The sequence below is a fragment of the Artemia sp. Qi Xiang Cuo genome, chromosome 16, assembly GCF_049724085.1.
Source record: "Artemia sp. Qi Xiang Cuo chromosome 16, ASM4972408v1, whole genome shotgun sequence".
NCBI lineage: Eukaryota > Metazoa > Arthropoda > Branchiopoda > Anostraca > Artemiidae > Artemia > Artemia sp. Qi Xiang Cuo.
In genome coordinates this window covers 6,233,828-6,251,031 of record NC_142809.1, presented here as the reverse complement: position 1 = coordinate 6,251,031, position 17,204 = coordinate 6,233,828, and the positions used below count along the sequence as shown (strand labels likewise).

General features: G+C 34.0%; 1 protein-coding gene across 3 annotated transcripts in view; it reads left to right on the top strand.

The window, feature by feature from the left end:
• The window catches only part of TfIIB (transcription factor IIB), a 133,979-nt gene extending 117,620 nt beyond the window's left edge, over positions 1 to 16,359 (top strand). For all 3 annotated transcript variants that reach the window (XM_089102781.1, XM_089102783.1, XM_089102782.1), the window contains exons 8-9: positions 4,831 to 4,952; positions 15,898 to 16,359. In XM_089102781.1, the coding sequence (XP_088958907.1) occupies positions 4,831 to 4,952; positions 15,898 to 16,059 (284 nt within the window). In that variant the 3' untranslated portion in view covers positions 16,060 to 16,359. The remainder of the gene's footprint in view (positions 1 to 4,830; positions 4,953 to 15,897) is intronic.
• The last annotated feature ends 845 nt before the right edge of the window (positions 16,360 to 17,204 follow it).

Sequence of the window (17,204 nt, the reverse complement as noted above, 5' to 3'; positions counted from 1 at the left end):
GTGTAGCGCGTGAATTTGTGCAATTGTAGCACTTTAGGAACTGACCGTTGTGACAACCCTGATCAGGGGTCTGCTATACGTCTTCGGCTAAATTTTTTCGAAGACCCGTTGGAGACCTGGGACGATTTTACTGTTTAGAAATTATTCGGGAGGTACTTCTCAGTTTTAAATTGACCTTAAGAAACTTTCTCATTTTTAATATCGACTTTCAAATTCGAACTGTAACAATATTTCAGTCAAAGAAAGTTTCAGGCGCAACAATCAATCTTATGTAAAATTTTAGATGAAATAGTAACTAAAAATCGCACAAAATGTGACTTGTGGTTTTGCATAGTGCTACTGAACTCCAATGCAACAATTGGAGGTTTTCAAAATAATGTTTTGCCTTATATTTCCGACGTCATTTTCCAAAAGTTGCTCTAGGCGATGAATCTGACGTAATATAAAGTTTGAATTTATAATTTGGAGCAATCTTTGCTCTGAAGTCTAGACTTTATTTTTAAAACTATTCTATGGTGTCTTGATTGGGGATATATGTAGGGGAGCCTCAGAGCCTGGACTCCCCGAAATCCTTAAATTGCCCGAATTTTTAGAACTTCTTGCTCAAATTATCAAACATATCATGTTCCTTTTATTATTGCGTTCCCCCCCCCCCCACCCCGAAAAAATCCTGTGTGTGTACTTTTGAATTTTTTGGAAAGAAAATTTGGATAGGTCATTAGATTAGAAAAAAGCTTTCCCTTAAGATTTTCTTCTTGTTTTTTAATCGATCTAGTGACGAAAGAGAGTTGACAGTAAACAGATTCAGATATCTGATTTTAAAATGCTATTTTTGTATCAATCGTTGCTTTTCTTTGACATATTTCTTTATATGAATTATTTTTGGTAATGTTGCACAACAGACTCAAAACCTGAAGCTGATGGTTCTAAGCATTGACCCCTCCCCGGAAAATACCCCCCTCCCCGTGGAAAATACTCCCCCACCGCGGAAAATAACCCCATAAATTACCCCCCCCCCCCCCGTATAAATACCCCGTCAAATACCCCCGTCGAAAATAAGGTTTTCCAAATTTAAAACACTTTATTTGAGCTTTTTTTTATTTTCCGTAGGAGGAAGGAATTTTGGTACTACTGTATTATACGCCACTCACTCACGTTTACGCTGTGTTCAACTCGAGAACAAACCGGTTTCTTTGTTAGTTTCTTTCAGCTTAGCGTGAGACAAGACAAAGACGAGTGACAAAATAGATGGTAAATATAAAATTTGGGCTATATATTGGCACGTAAGGGGGGGGGGAAGGGGTAAAGTGTTTGGACAGTTTGAAGTCAGAGAACAATTCTTAGTTCACAGTATGCAGAATAACTGTACCTAATACATTTTGCGTGCAGACCCGCTATAATTTAACCCCCCCCCCCTAATATGCAAATGTATAGCCCAAATGTGTTTCAAAAGTAACGAAGAAACCGGTTTGTTCTCGAGTTTTACACATCGTAAACGTGACTGAGTGTCGTATAATACACAAGTACCGAAATTTTTCATGGAGAGAGAGTCGTATCTCCTGGTTTTATTTAAAAACATCAGAAATTAGATTACAAAACAGTTTTTTGAACTGAAAGTAAGGAGCACCATCAAAACTTAAAACGAACAGAAATTATTACGTATTTGAAAGGAGTTGCCTTCTCCCCAAGAGCATACTATGAAGTAAGAATTGTTGTCTGACTTCAAACTGTCCAAATACTTTACCTCTCCCCCCTTATGTGCAAAAATATAGCCCAAATTACATATTCCTCATCTATTCTGTCACTTGTTTTTGTCTTGTCTCGCGCTAAGCTGAAAGAATCTAACGAAGAAACCAGTTTGTTCTCGAGTTTCACGCAGCGCAAACTTGAGTGAATGGCGTATAATACACAAGTACCAAAATTCCTTTCCCATGCGGAAAAAACTCAAATAAAATTATTAAATTTGGAAAGCCTTATTTTCTACTGGGGGGGAGGGTATTTTCCGGGGGGGGGGGTATTTTCCACGGGGGTATTTTTCAGGGGTATTTTCCTCAGGGGGGTTAAACACCGGCCACCGAAGCTGATAGCCTTAAAAAGAAAAAAAGAGTAGATGAGATAAGAATTGATAGATAGATTTCTAGTTTGTTTGTTTGTTTTTTTTTTTTTTTTTTTTATACATATGATAGCCTACGTGTGTTTAAGCTGCATTATATTGAGACCTAATCAAATTCAATAACCCCTCTCGCCTGTTGCCCAAAGGTCAAAACTTGCTTTCTAAGTGTAATATAAGCTATTTCATTTCTATTTGAAATTAATCTAATGAGTTAATTATGAGTTAATGAGTCTTAATGAGTTAATTATGAATTAATGAATTATTATGAATTATGAATTAATGAATTAATTATGAATTATGAGTCTAATGAGTTAATTATAATCTAATGAGTTAAAATTAATCTGGCTCCCTGCCCCTTTTATTCCATAGAAGTTCAATAATTAAAAGTTGCAAAACAATTATGAAAGATTTATTGAATTCAGCCATTCTTTAGCGAAACTTTTCTTGAATAAATTAAGTTTCGCTTCGCTGAACGCCTGCAATTTTTGTTATATATTCGTTTAATAGATTATGGTTATAGGTCTAGAACTCGTTTTTTGAAGTTGTAGGGCTATATTAATTGGAGAATCAGCTGAGTTTGGCATTTAAATGTTATGCTTGATGTGTTCCCCTTGGGAATGCTCCTGATTCTATGTTACTCTACAATTTTAGAATAATGTATTTTTTAATGTAGCAATGTTTTAAGGTGCCTCTACCTTAAACATAGATTAATATAGAACATAGAACATAGATTAATAATACAAGATGGAATGTATTTTCTGTTCCAGTATTTGCATTTATCACCGTCATTATAATTCAAGTGAAAAACATTGCTAAGCAATGTGATTTGAACGATCGCACTCATTTAACGCAGTTTCAGTGTCACAGGTAGGGTGTAGTGAGGATTTTCTGCAACTAGTTCTACAGCAGATAAAGATAGCTTTTATATTAGAAACTTACTGTCAAGGTTCGCCAAACAAAAAAAGTTGAAAGAGAATAAAAACAAAATAATTCAGTTAAACAGAGACAAAAATATACCTATATAATTTTCTATGTCAGAAACTCCTTGCCAATAACTAAACTCCAACTTTGAAAACAATCGTGTGACGCTCTAGAACGCCTATCTGAAGCCTAAAGCCAAGTGATTATTTATAATTATAAATTCAGAAGGTTTAATACGGCATGACAGGGGTGGATACAGAATTTTATGTTCTTATTAGGGAGGGGGCAACAACGAAATTCGGGCTCTCCCATTGACGTTCCATCCATCTGTCCCTGTAATTTTTGCAGCTTTCGACGTTCTGGGGAGGCCACATATACTTGCCCCTCCCCCCGTATTCGTCTTTGTGTTGGGGGGATCGAATGGAAACTCAGTATTTTATTATTATGGGGGGGGGTGTAAGGTGACTTCGAACATTGTGTCGGGGGAGGGGGATTTTGCCCCTCTGGTCCTCACGACTACGTGCTACAGTTTTTTATACCTGTTGGCCGACAGGCTCTGCTGCTAGCATTCAATGAAAAAACGAAAATTCTTTATTGATATCAGTACAACGCGCGCTTGAGGGAGGATACGCCCTTACATGATTGTCTAGCATCAAGGAAAAAGAGCCAAAAGCTTTACAGAAAGCGAAAAATATAGACAAAAATTCTTCACAATTAAAGCTATTTGCATATAAAAGCCTAAAATGTTTCTCAAACAAAAGATTCCCTGCTCATTCCCTTGGTTCAAAATCAATTGTGACATGTTCTGAAAACATCATGCCTACTATTTATTTGCTTTATTCCATTAAGGCTCAGATTACTAATTTACAAAAGCAAACATCCATTCTTAATATTAAGTGAATTATTTCCAAGTTGTTTTTCCGAAAATAGAAAAATGAAACGAGTTTATCAAGCTTCTGAACAATAAATAAATACTTTATAAAAAAAAACTTTTCAAAACCACGTTTTAAAAATAGACTAAAAAGGGGAAAATAAATTTTTCGATTTTAACGAATGTATTTGATATACATACTTAAAACACAATTTAAACGTGGTGCGCATTTTAGTCAACTACCTATTGATATCTAACTATTCACAATTCTTTTATATATATATATATATATATATATATATATATATATATATATATATATATATATATATATATACATATATATACATATATGTATATATATATATATATATATATATATATATATATATATATATATATATATATATATATATATATATATATATATATATATATATATATATATATATATATATATATATATATATACCTTCCTATTTGCAACCTTCCACTTTACACTCTCCTTTCGCTCTTCCACTAAGTAGTATAAAATAGTCACCAGGATTTGTCAATTTTTTTTTTATGAATAGATAGATAGATAGATAATTTATTCAGCCGCTAGGCCATACACAAACATTCAAGTGATTATATAAGACAACAGCCAGCATACACTAAAATAAATGGTATAACTACTAACAACAAACAAAAACCCTTAAACCCATTATTTACATCTTTTTAAACCCTCTTTTATAAATCCAGTCATTGCTGTAATCGTCTCCCAGGATGAAGATTTAAGGATCCCAGGAAAAAAACTTCCCCATCACCTAAATACTTCAATCTCAAACCTGAAAGCCCCTGGCACACCGTCAAAAATTAGAGCAAATTTTCTTCCTCCATACCACATAAAGAGCAAATATAATTTCCTGTAATATTTTCCTTTCAGCTTTGCCCAACTCGGTTCAAAAGGCTGCTCATCATATTGCGAACAAAGCTGTGGATTTAGATATTGTGCCAGGACGATCACCAATCTCTGTCGCTGCAGCTGCTATCTACATGGCCTCTCAGGTAATTTCATTTTTAATTTTGTCATTTTATTTTGACACTGTACTATTTATTTATTTCATATCATTTATTTTATTTTTATAATTTTTCTTTCATTGCGTCATGTTATTATTTTTTTCCTTTTATAGCTTTCTCAAAGAAATTCGTCTCATGTCAATAAGACGTCAATAAAAAAAGCTGTCAAAGCTGTCAATAGAAAAACTCGTTTGGTTACACTTAGAAATATTTTCAATGTTCTACCCAAAACTAAGTTCTATGTCTTTCTTTTGCTCATTGACAAATATTTGAAGGCATTCTTTCGCTTTCTTTTTTCTTTCTTTGTAGAGAAAACGAGTCATAAAATCTGACTGGCTGAATATCGAATAATTTGAAACGAACCGTTTTAAAAGCGATTATCTTTTCTTCAGTGAGCGATTTCTGACTTGGAAGAATGTTGAAGTGATTCAAGAGTACGAGCGAATTGCAGTTGATTAGGCTCTGTATGAATTTTCTATAGAGATTGTGGTATGGCTAAATAAATATATTTCGAATGGATTGTGAAGTTTTTTGCCATTTGGACGGGTATTTAAAACTGAATAGAAATAAACAGATAGATAAATAATTTATTGATAAACAAAGCTAAGAGATTATAGGATTGTTTTTAGATATAATAGGAAGTTTTAACAAATATATAACTACAACAAAAATTGTTTGCTGCCTCCTGTAAAAAAAGAAGCTTATACTTGGGGGAGGTAGAGAAAACAAAATCGCTGGTAAAGAAAAAAAAAACACATTTGGCTATTGACGCTACTAGTGCCACCACACTATTCCATAAATGAAAATTTACAAATATTGTTTTTACCTCTGAAAATTAAATTCGAAACAGGGAAGTGTCCCAAAGTCAGCCTTAGGGTATGAAGTATGGTATAAATATTAAACAGTAGCGAAAACTACACTCTCCATTGAAGATTTTCGGGACACATCAGTCGCACACCTTTCTTCGTAACTACGCCTTTGCGCACGCGTAATGACGAATTTTTAGCGCATTACGATGAGGTATGGGAAACCTATTGCTCTGAAGCTATTGACGCTATTGCTCTGACGTTTTGGTAGCTTCCCTTTCCTCGCGCTGTAATGTGTTTCATTTCTGAACCAGATTTTTGCTACTGCTTAATTTTTATACTGTGGTATCAAGCGATAAGGTATCTTCTGAAACAAGTGATTTTCTGACGAGCCTGAAGCTGTAAATTACATCGAAAGGGCAAGGTACTTGTATCATTGGATTGATTAGTGGAAGTTCTATCCATTCACCGAGCTATAATTATGATATCACTTAGAATATTTCTTTTGGAAAGACCTAAACTTCCTTAAAAATGGGAAAGTTGTCCTTTTTTTGATTATTTTCAGCCAATTCTTAACTTATTTTCAATCTAAAAAGCCATGTACACCAAATTGAAAAAATTGAATTTGGCAGATGGATAGAACTGAATTTTAGCTATGGAGACTGATATCTAGATTGTGATTTTACGCCGAAACAGTAAAACCATAAAAAAATAAAAAAATAACATACTAAAATGCATTGGGCACATCAACCTTAGAGGCCTTAAGTACATAATTAATAGTTGGCTTTGAGTGCGTTTTGAAATGTCGTTAACTACGTACTTCGACCTGCAGAGAACAAATATCGACTTTAAAATGGATTTAGACTTAGTTTTGTCAAGAAAAATACATAAAAGCCGAATTTCACGGGAAAAAATCCTGAAAGTTTTATTTCCTTCATAATTTTTGGGAATTTCATTTGGTACCTTAAATCACTTAAATTCATTTGTAAATCAATTACAAAACTTTAAGCACGAAAGACCTTTCGACTTCAAGTTCACGTAGTCAGAACTTCTTAGGCAGCCCAAAACTGTGCCAAAAGTGCAAAAACATTTTTTTTCGCAAGTTTGCACCTTGTGACTTCAATTTCAGGTAATCAGAACATCTTAGACAGTCCAAAACTGTGCTAAAAAGGCAAAAACATCTTTTTTTCGCAAGTTTGCACCTTGTGACCTCAATTTCACGTAGTAAGAACTTCTTAGGCAGCCCAAAACTGTGCCAAAAATGCCAAAAAGATTTTTTTTTTCGCAAGTTTGTACCTTGTGACCTCAATTTCACATAGTCAGAACTTCTTAGACAGCCCAAAACTGTGCCAAAAATGCAAAAACATCTGTTTTCGCAAGTTTGCACCTTGTGACTTCAATTTCACGTAGTTAGAACTTCTTAGGCAGCCCAAAACTGTGCTAAAAATGCAAAAACATCTTTTTTTCGCAAGTTTTCACCTTGTGACCTCAATTTCACGTAGTAAGAACTTCTTAGGCAGCCCAAAACTGTGCCAAAAGTGCAAAAACATTTTTTTTTTCGTAAGTTTGCACCTTGTGACCTCAATTTCGCTTAGTCATAATTTCTTAGGGAGCCCAAAATTGTTCAAAAATCCATTTTTTTTTTTTTGAAAAAAAGGAATCATTTCCTACTAAACTTTAAATATGAGACAAAGAGATTAAGTTCAAGCAGGAAAACGCAGGAAATATAATTTCAACCAAAAGACCCCCCCCCCCTAGTTCTTTGCAAATAGTAGCGGTTTGATTTACCTTGTGTCGGTCACCCAGAGCTCAGAAATAATGTTTTTTCTAAAAAACTGTATTTCGAATATGACTGGTAAGCGCTTATAAAAAACGTATAAAACGTAAGAAACAAATTTGACTGTGATTGGGGTTAGGCTTGATTAAAACCACAGTATTGGTTGCTTTGCTTTGATTTTACGCTATTAGTATCTTTGAGCTTTCCACTCGTCTTGGTTCTGCTAGTCCTCAACTAGGTCCGTGCAGTTCTCGCCTAAACATTCTAAGGAGGCAGGTGGGCATCGCAGCCAAGACCTTGAACGCGAACTTTTTGCTGTTTGACAACCGGACTTCCACGTCCCTTGATGACACTAAGCAGCTGCTCTGGTACAGGTATCGTATCTATCATGGCTGGGACGAGTTCACCATCTTGAAGATACCAAGCTCAAGCGGTAGCGTTCAGACTGGAAGGATTCCTATTCCACTTAGTTATCTGAAAGAAGACATGATAGAATTCGTGATACCGAATATCATGGACGTGGGTGGAAGTCGTTCGGGGTTGACAAGGAATATCGATATTGACAGTTTTCCGGCGAAAAGCCTGTGTGGAAAAGAGCGTTTCACCATTTCTAACCTTATAAAGATTAAGCAGTGCCTGTTCTCTGCCTTCTACCAATTCATCTTTTGACAGTTCATCATTTTTCATTGGAAACTGAAGCAGCTTCGTGAAAACACTTGTTGCTTTTTGTAACTGCGATTCTGACCGGCTTTCCGAAACCGTACAGTCGTGATGAAGCATCACAGTCAAGGGAGATATGCAAGAACACAATGTCAGCGGCAGTGTGACCAAGGTTCTGCTTTACTTTTAGAATGCTGAAATGCTTCCAACTTGACAGGGTTGCTTTCAAATTGGTAGAAAAGGCAATCAGGACTTTCTTCTGAGCAATAAGAGACCAACAAATCTGTATCACAACCGACAATCGAAACTTCCGTCATGGTTACAATAGAAACAAATGTCTTTACGATAAAAAAGGTCAAAATCGTCGGTAGCGTGATGAGCTTTAATTCCCTTCTTTTCAAGCCCTAGCACAAGTTGCATGATGAACTTCTGCTTGTTCGATTTGTTGGTAAGAAATTCTTCCTTTTTAACAGAAAGGGGCATAGGATGTGTGAAGTGATTCTCACGTCTTGAGACTTCTTTTGTTCTTTTTCGATAAGCACAGTCTTTGGTCGAAAGTTCACAGCTATATGCCTCAAAGACTACATCTGTTTTTTTTTAAATGCTGCTTTAAGTAAGCCACATAGCTGTCAACTATAACCCCATAAGATAGCTCTACTTGCCATGGTATCTGTGCAGCAGCCATCCTGCATCAATGACGCAGTGACGAGAAGGGTCGCGGGCAATTAGAAGTAGAGTATTCTTAATAGATGGGGGTCCCTCGTCGGGACCTCTCGTTTTTCTCTCTCTCTCTCTTTCTCTCTCTCTCTTTCTCTCTCTCTCTCTCTTTCTCTCTCTTTCTCTCTCTCTCTTTCTCTCTCTACTTCTCCGTCTCCTCTTACTCTGGTTTTGATGTGCACTTAAATGAACATGTTTTTTTGTCATTTCTTGGAGCAAGATAACTCTAATTTTTGGTATGTAAACATTTCATACGGTGCTACTCCAAACACAAATCCTAAAATTTGTAATTTTTTTTTTTTTTTTTTTTGGTATGGCTTAGTTAAAAAAAAATTAATTTAAAGTCATTTTGGGGGGAGAGGTTATAGAAGTTGTGGGTTTCACTTTTCAAAACTTTAAAAACACTTATATTTTCGTTATTTCTTTTCTTTTCGTTTTTATATCTTTGTTGTAACATTTTCTTTATCTAATTCTGAAATACTAATTTGAAAATGAAAATTTGATTTTTTTTTTCATGCTGGGAGAAAGGAAGGCATAGTCAATTCCAATTGTAGCTAGTAAAAATATTCTTGTTATTGCAGGAGTATAAACCTGAAGTTGAGGCTGTGGCCGTTAGGGTCCATTGTCTTTACACACGCACTCACTCCACCCTAAAATAAAATAAATACGCTTATCTTTATTACTATTGTTAGTATTAATATTCTTGTTATTGCAGGAGTATAAACCTGAAGTTGAGGCTGTGGCCATTAGGGTCCATTGTCTTTACACACGCACTCACTCCACCCTAAAATAAAATATAACACTAACAACAACCGGGCAAACCGTTGTTTTTCCCTTTCTCGAGAACCCCACCAACCAGCTTCAGACCGACTTTGGCAGGCAAGAACCACCCCTCAAAAGGGAGGGGAATCACCCCCCCCCTTGCAACCATGACCGACAAGCGGTATCTGATTTTCAGAACCGCTACTAGCAAAAGAACTTCTTTCTCTCACTTCGAGTTGCTCCTTAAAGGATCTTATCTTACGCCACTGTCGGCTCTTCGTATGTCCGGGGAGACTAATTTCTCCCTTCTGTATGATTTTGTTAGCCATTACTGGCTTCAATTCATCCAACCTCGGCAGCTTATTGCACAAAAGACCCTATGTCGTGGCATGGGTCTAATTGGTACTTTTAAGGCTATATAATAGAAATCTCAGAACAAAAATATAAAAATAAGGCAGCATCATTCAGCCAGGGGGGGGAGCCCCCCTGCCCCCCCCCATATGGGTGCCCATGTGCCGTGGTCAGACACTACTAGTGGCAGGACTATCAGTGGCTGTACGGTGACTGAAATAAGATACTAAATTAAAATACTAAATTGAACCATTGATACTAAATTAATAAGTGGAATGGCCCAAATTTTTTTGGGGGACAGACCTGTGCTCCTACGAAAGTAATTCACATTTTTTTTTTTTTTAATAAAATAGCCCCTTTTTGTGGCTACCATTTGCAGGGGATACCTGCTTCTACGTTTTTGATTTTTTTATGGGAAGATTTTTGGTTGAAAATTGGGAAAATTAGTGTTTAAAACATTTAATATCTTGTAGATATTTTATTTTCTTCAAAAACTCCCTCAATGTTTACTTTTCTTTCTTCTTATATGATGCTACAACAAATAGGAGATGAAAATTTGTATTTTGATAAATTAGATCAATCTAAATCTTAAATACTTTCTAAGACCACACTGGCTGTACATGACGTATGAAGCTAAGAGAGGAAAGTAAATAATAAATAAAACAAAAAAAAAGTGAGAAAACGAGGATTTTGTCAGCTAGTTTTTTTTTTTTTTTTTTTTTTTTTTTTTTTTTTTTTTTTTTCTTAGCACTGAGGACGACTTGGCGGAGGTCCTTTTCGGAATATTTTCTGATTTTTCGTCTTCATATTTTACCACTGGCTGACAAAATTCTCGTTTTCTCACCCTTTTTTGGTTTTATTTGCCATTTATTTTTTCCTTTCCTCTCTTAGCTTCATACAATCTAAATCTAGATTGATCTCTTTTTATTTTTATCGCCATATCATATATTACCCCTGATTTTGATTACTGTTGAATACACCTTTCTCATTTTCTTGAGTGCAAAGAAATTTCTCCTCTCGTAAATGGAGAGGCATTCTATTTGGTCTCTATCCAAAGTATTTCTTTTCTACAATATACAGTATGGAGAACGAAAGACATATTACTTACCATTTCTATAAATGTTTGATGGGCCAAGAAAAGATTTTATTGCCAACATAACTTTTTTTGATGATAAACAGTTATGAGATAGTAACTTATTGATTGACCAATATAATGGATAATAAGTGATCAAATGTATCATCCATTTCTAACAATGTTAGAAAGAGGTGATTGATATTTAGAAAGGCTAGACTCCTTGTGTCTAGTTGATATGTAAATTGCTTTTCTTTTGCAATACTTGAAGAATTGAACCAGAAAATAGCCTGAGGGAAGGACTTAAACGTCTTTAGTATTAATTTGATTTGATAACGGGTTTTATTCGAGAAAATAAACAACAAAATTCATAAAGAAAACTCTAAAAAAAGCAATACAAAAAAAATGAACCCTCCGTAAGCTTTCGCTTGTTTGGAGAAACCCCTTAAACATAAGAATTACCAATTAAAAAATATAAGAAGAAAGAAAAACAAAAGGAGAAAGAAAAAGGAAAAATTATTAATCTGCATTTGCCCTACTCCTGGTCGCAACAACCCTTCCAAGCAATAACACAAACCCTGCTTCTACCCAACAAAATTAGACAAAAACTATAATAAATTATAGTTTATTTATTTCCTCTCATAAACAAAAAGATTGCAAACAGATCGAAAAAAAATAGGGAAAATGAAACGTTAACTTTCGCTTTGCTACCATAATAAATCGCTAATGCAACATATATGACTGTGTTGCTAGTCTCGCTACTGCAACACAGACATATAAAGTGTACATAAGTAAAAACTCGGTTGGTTTCAATTGACATTTACTGGTTATTAGATAAAAAAAAAACGCTCTCAACCTATTAAAAACTAAAAAAGGGGAGAATTTTTTTTTTGTTTTTACTGGTTTAAGCAAAAATTTGCCTAATCTGCCTAAGAATACTTCAGGGGATTTTAATAAAGTTCAAAGATCGGCCAAGAATTTTCAGAGTGTTTGGAATTTAAAGAGACAAAGCAAAGATATAAGTTGCCAATTAAACCTGGGATTACAAAAGGATTGCTAGCCTCAATGGAAAAAAGGCAAGCGATGTATAAAAGGTGCGCGACTTCTTCATGAAAGAAGGATCGTGATTTACTAATGTCAATTACCAAAAAAATGTTCAAGAAGTAAATTCTGAGCCTCTTGAAGAGTACAACCAATTAGTAAGCCAAGGTAATTGATATGATTAGATGGTGTTACATTAATATCACCTAGCTTAACTATAGAAACCTCCTCTGGGCAATTAAAGAACAAAACAGCTGACTTATGTACATTAAATTGCAACACTGTATAACTGCCAAATAGTTACGTAAGTTTTTCAAGCTGCCAAAAATCATTTTCTATTAGCTAGTATTTAACTCTAAAAGAACTTATCCCTCTTAAAAAACTTAAATTAATCAAGTACGGTGATAGAAAGAGATTGGGATGCTATTCCCTCAAGATTGGCAAAATCTCCCTAAAAAAATTAAACCAAAAAACAAGTTTTTTCAACTGAACATAATGAGCAACATTAAAAATTAAATAAACAAAAATTATTCTGTATATGAGGGGACTACCTCCTCCTCTAACCCTCACTTGTTATGCTAAAGTTTTTAGTTCTTCAAAATAGCCTCTTATCATGATTAAATAGGCCTTGTGTTTCAGTAGTCATTCTTTGAGAATTTGAAAAAAGTTAAACTTAAGTGTGAAGAGGAAGGGGTAAGGAGGGAGCAGACCCACTCATATATAGAATAGTTTCCGTTTATTAAGCTTTAATGTTGCTCCTTACTTTTAGTTGAAAGCTTATTTTTTTTAGAGAGAGTGAAATTTTTAAGACAAGAAAAACAGAAAAACGCATAACAAATACTACAGATTTTAATTCACAATTCTGTCCCTAGAGACCTCGATGAGGTCTGTTTTAGGGTCAATTCTCATTATAATTTTACTATTAAATTTTAAGTATGCATAACTTTACTAATGTAAATTAGTAATATTTAACCACTTAAATATTCTACCCCTTTTTTAGTTTTTACTATCATTAACTGCCGAAGAAAAAAAAATCAACTGATTTAATTTTTATAACTAGACTATGGAGCGTTCGAAAAGGAGCATCCAAAATTTTGCACGCAAATTTTTGCACGCAAAAATGGAGCATCCAAAATTTTGTCGGATTGAGCTTTCAAATCTCGCTCTCAGGTCGCGCTTCCTTGCACGGCTTATCAAGTCTTGGGATAAATAAAATTCTATGATAAATTAAATTTTGGTATGTTTCTATAATAACATGGTTTAAAAGATTTTGCTAATGCAAATTGGTAAAAAAAAATGTATTGACCGAAAGTTGTTGGCAAATACGGACTTGATTGAAAAAGGCTTGATGGTCGACAAGTATTGTGGCCGTGTTTACTCAAGGTGATGAGGAATGGAATAACCAAGTTCTTTTATTATTGAATTGCATAGAAGGGCCCCGTTCACGCCGTTTGTCTATGCCCTCCCTTCTTTCTTTTCGGTGGTTGGGTATTACACTTACTCAGGCCGGGATTTACGCATAGACTAGTTGGCCCGGGCCAAGGAGCGCACAATACCGAGGGGTGTAGAAAATAACAGTGAAATCTGGCCCTGCAGTTACTAATTCAATTTCTAACGCATGGTAGTGAATTGTGTCGTGATGCTGGAAAGAAAATTCAAACTGACTATCCTGAGATTGTTGCTGATCGAGGGAGGTATAATCGACATGCATTGGACTGGCTTTATTCTATTTTTTGTGATCATGCTATCCTCTACCTTTCTGGTCTTTACCCCCTTTTAAATAAGAAAGATATTAATCAATCGGATCTTTTTATTTTGAATATTGTAAACTTTTACCTTGTGTCCCCTCTTGGCATAATAATTATAAAATTATTTGTAAGTTTGGAGCAACCGATATAGCAGCGAAGCTGGCCGTACTGCATGGAGAGGAATCAGATTGAGTTTTTTTTACTACTTTTTTCGTCACCTTATCCTTTAGTCCGTTTGTTGTGTATTCTCTCTTCTTTCATTGTTTTATTCCACAGGTGTCATTTTCATATATATCGTGGGTTAAAAAGTAAATAAATTAACTAATAAAAGATGAGAAGTTGATTCGATGTGTGCAATCACGAAAAATCCATGGAAATAAACATAAACATCAGATTGTCATAGACATCACATTGCAAAATTAAATGCAGCATGAAGTAGCTGATCCAGCAGAAAGATGTTTTTCTTCTAAAGCTATTCTTGTGTTTACAGTTTTTCTTTGATAAAACGACAAAAGAAAAATTGTTACGGTGCCTTAGGAATTTTTGTTGTGACGCAAAGGAAATCCCATAAAGAAGATAGAAAAAAGAAAACTAATAATTTAACTAGAAAATTGGAAATAGAAACTGGAAATAGAGCTCTGTAAATTTCAATCCGTAACTGAAATTGACAATGTCATCCAGGAAGAAGTAAAAAATGGTAAAGCTGTTATAAATCTGGATATAACAAGACAGAACATTATGCTAAAGATATATTCTGAATCTTGGTGGTGAACCAAAGGAGAGTTCATAAAAAAAAAACAAAAAAAAAAAAAAACTTGAAAACTGACAAATTAAAGAGAAATCTGAAAGTAGACATGTTGGCCAATTCCAATCTCCGACTAGAATTGACAATGCTCTTTGAGAACAAGCAGAAAATGATGTAGCTACTCTCAACTTGAATATAAAAAATGGGAATTTATATTAAGAGAATGTTTACATATTTTTCAAAAAGAGTAATATTAAGGTAAAAGTATTCTTGTGCTTTCTTGGAATATTTTATTGTCATTTATTTTAATTGTTTTTTTTTTTATATAAAGCAACAAAAGAAAAACGGTCAAGATCCTTCTGAAGCTTTGTTCTTTTGTAAATGAAATATCAAATAGAAGAATAAAAGATAAAAATATAACTAATTGTTTAAATAGAAAATTGGAAATAAAACCTCTTTATAAAACGTCTTTGGAAATAGAACCTCTTCTGTGACTGAAATTGACGATGACCTTCAAGGAGAAGCTGAAAAAGATGTAGCTGTCCTAAATTTAATTTAATCTAATTTTAATTTTAATTTAATCTAAATTTTAATTTAATCTAATTTAAAATTTAATTTAATGTCCTAAATTTAATATGATTAAATTTAATCATACAAAGAAAGAATATTATATTGGAGATAATTTTTATATTTAAACAGCCGTTACGTTGCTAAAATAATATAATCTATAAATATGTTTTTTATAAAATAAGTTTTTTAAGTTTACGGAAAACATAATCTACTTATTCTATAAATTTCCTTGGCAAATTTTGTTTGCACTTGTATTAATGCACAATTATGGCTCAATTTTTTGCCAGTCTTAATTAACTAGTGTTTTCATTCAAGAGGCAGCGAAGGAAAAAACAGAACCAAGCTTAGAGGGACAAAAGCACAAGTAGACATTTAGCTGATAATTAGGGCCCGGGCGCCCAACAGTGAGTTTGGAGAGGAAATAATATATAATAAGAAAATAATATTTATTTGATAATTAGGACCAGGGACAAAAACATGTCATACGTAAATCTTGTTTTTTTTTTGTTTTTTTTCAACAGGTTTCACTATGGTGTGGTCCTAAGATTGTGAATAAAAAAGTGCTGAATGCACTTCATTTTTTACCGTATTTTACATAGAATAAATTTTCTTTTCCAACAAATTTTATTCCAGTGCCATATTTTCTTTCAAGTTATGGTGTTTATAGTGTATGGTGTTTTTCAGGCATCCGAGAACCGATGCTCTCAGAAGGAAATTGGTGAGGTTGCTGGTACTGCTGAGGCTACTATCCGACAGGCTTATCGACTTATGCTTCCGTCGGCTTCGCTACTATTTCCAGAAGACTTCAAATTTGCAATTCCCATTAAAGACTTGCCCCAAAGCTAAGCTACAAGAACAAATTTTTGTTTTAAATGTGTTTTATATTTAGATTAGTAGCTAGCTCGTGCCCTTCTACATATACAAACCTTAGTATTATTTGTTTTAATGCTGGAAACTTCCATATATCCCATGAAAACATTCCTTCATGTAGGGAAGGGGGGAAGTGTGTCTTAGTAAAGATCAATTATTCACTGCACGAAATATCTTAAATACATTCTAAGGCTATACATGACGTACGAAACCAAGAAAGGAAAGGGTATAAGAAATGAAAAATAAAATCAAATAGGTGAGAAAATGAGGGTTTTGTCAAGCAGTAGCCAAATGTAAAGACGAGAAACAAGCAAATATTTCGACAAGGACCACCGCCAAGTCGTCCTCAGTGTAAAAAAAAAAAAAAAAAAAAAAAAAAAATCTGTCGAAGTGAACTTGACAAGAAGAGAAAAGATACATTTCTTTTTTTTTTCTCTTCTTGTCAAGTTCAATTCGAAAGGTTTTTTTTTTTTTTTTTTTTTTACCCTGAGGACGAATTGGCGGAGGTCCTTGTCGAAATATTTGCTTGTTTTTTGTCTTCATATTTTGCTACTGCTTGACAAAACCCTCATTTTCTCACCTATTTGATTTTATTTTTCATTTCTTATACCCTTTCCTTTCTTGGTTTCGTACGAAATATCTTTTGGAAAACGAGTTTTATTTTAGATGTTCCACATATGAACAAGTTGTTTTTTGTTGAAATTTTTTCATTTTTTTAAGTTATCAAAGGCTGCAACTCATTTGTACTCTCTCAAAAAATTATTTGTGTGTCTAAAACTATACAGTAAGTTCTGTCGTTGGCTACTACTTTCTACATTTGCTAGAATTCTTGTCTTTTCAAGCTAGATTTTCTTCTTTATATATTTATTCATTTTTTGGCCAATGATAATTTCTTATTTTGGCCAATCAGAATCGCTTACTTATTTGAAGAGAAGGTTAAATATCAAAATTTGTTAGCTTTTCCTACTACCTTGCATTTTCGTGAAAATAATTGAACTCGCAGATATGATGTAAACTTTGCTGTGTAAGTTTCATTTGCGGTAATAAATTTGGAACTTAGATATTACATTTGGTATCAATTTATTGGTCAAGGGGGTAAGGGGGGGGGGGAATTTAGATTG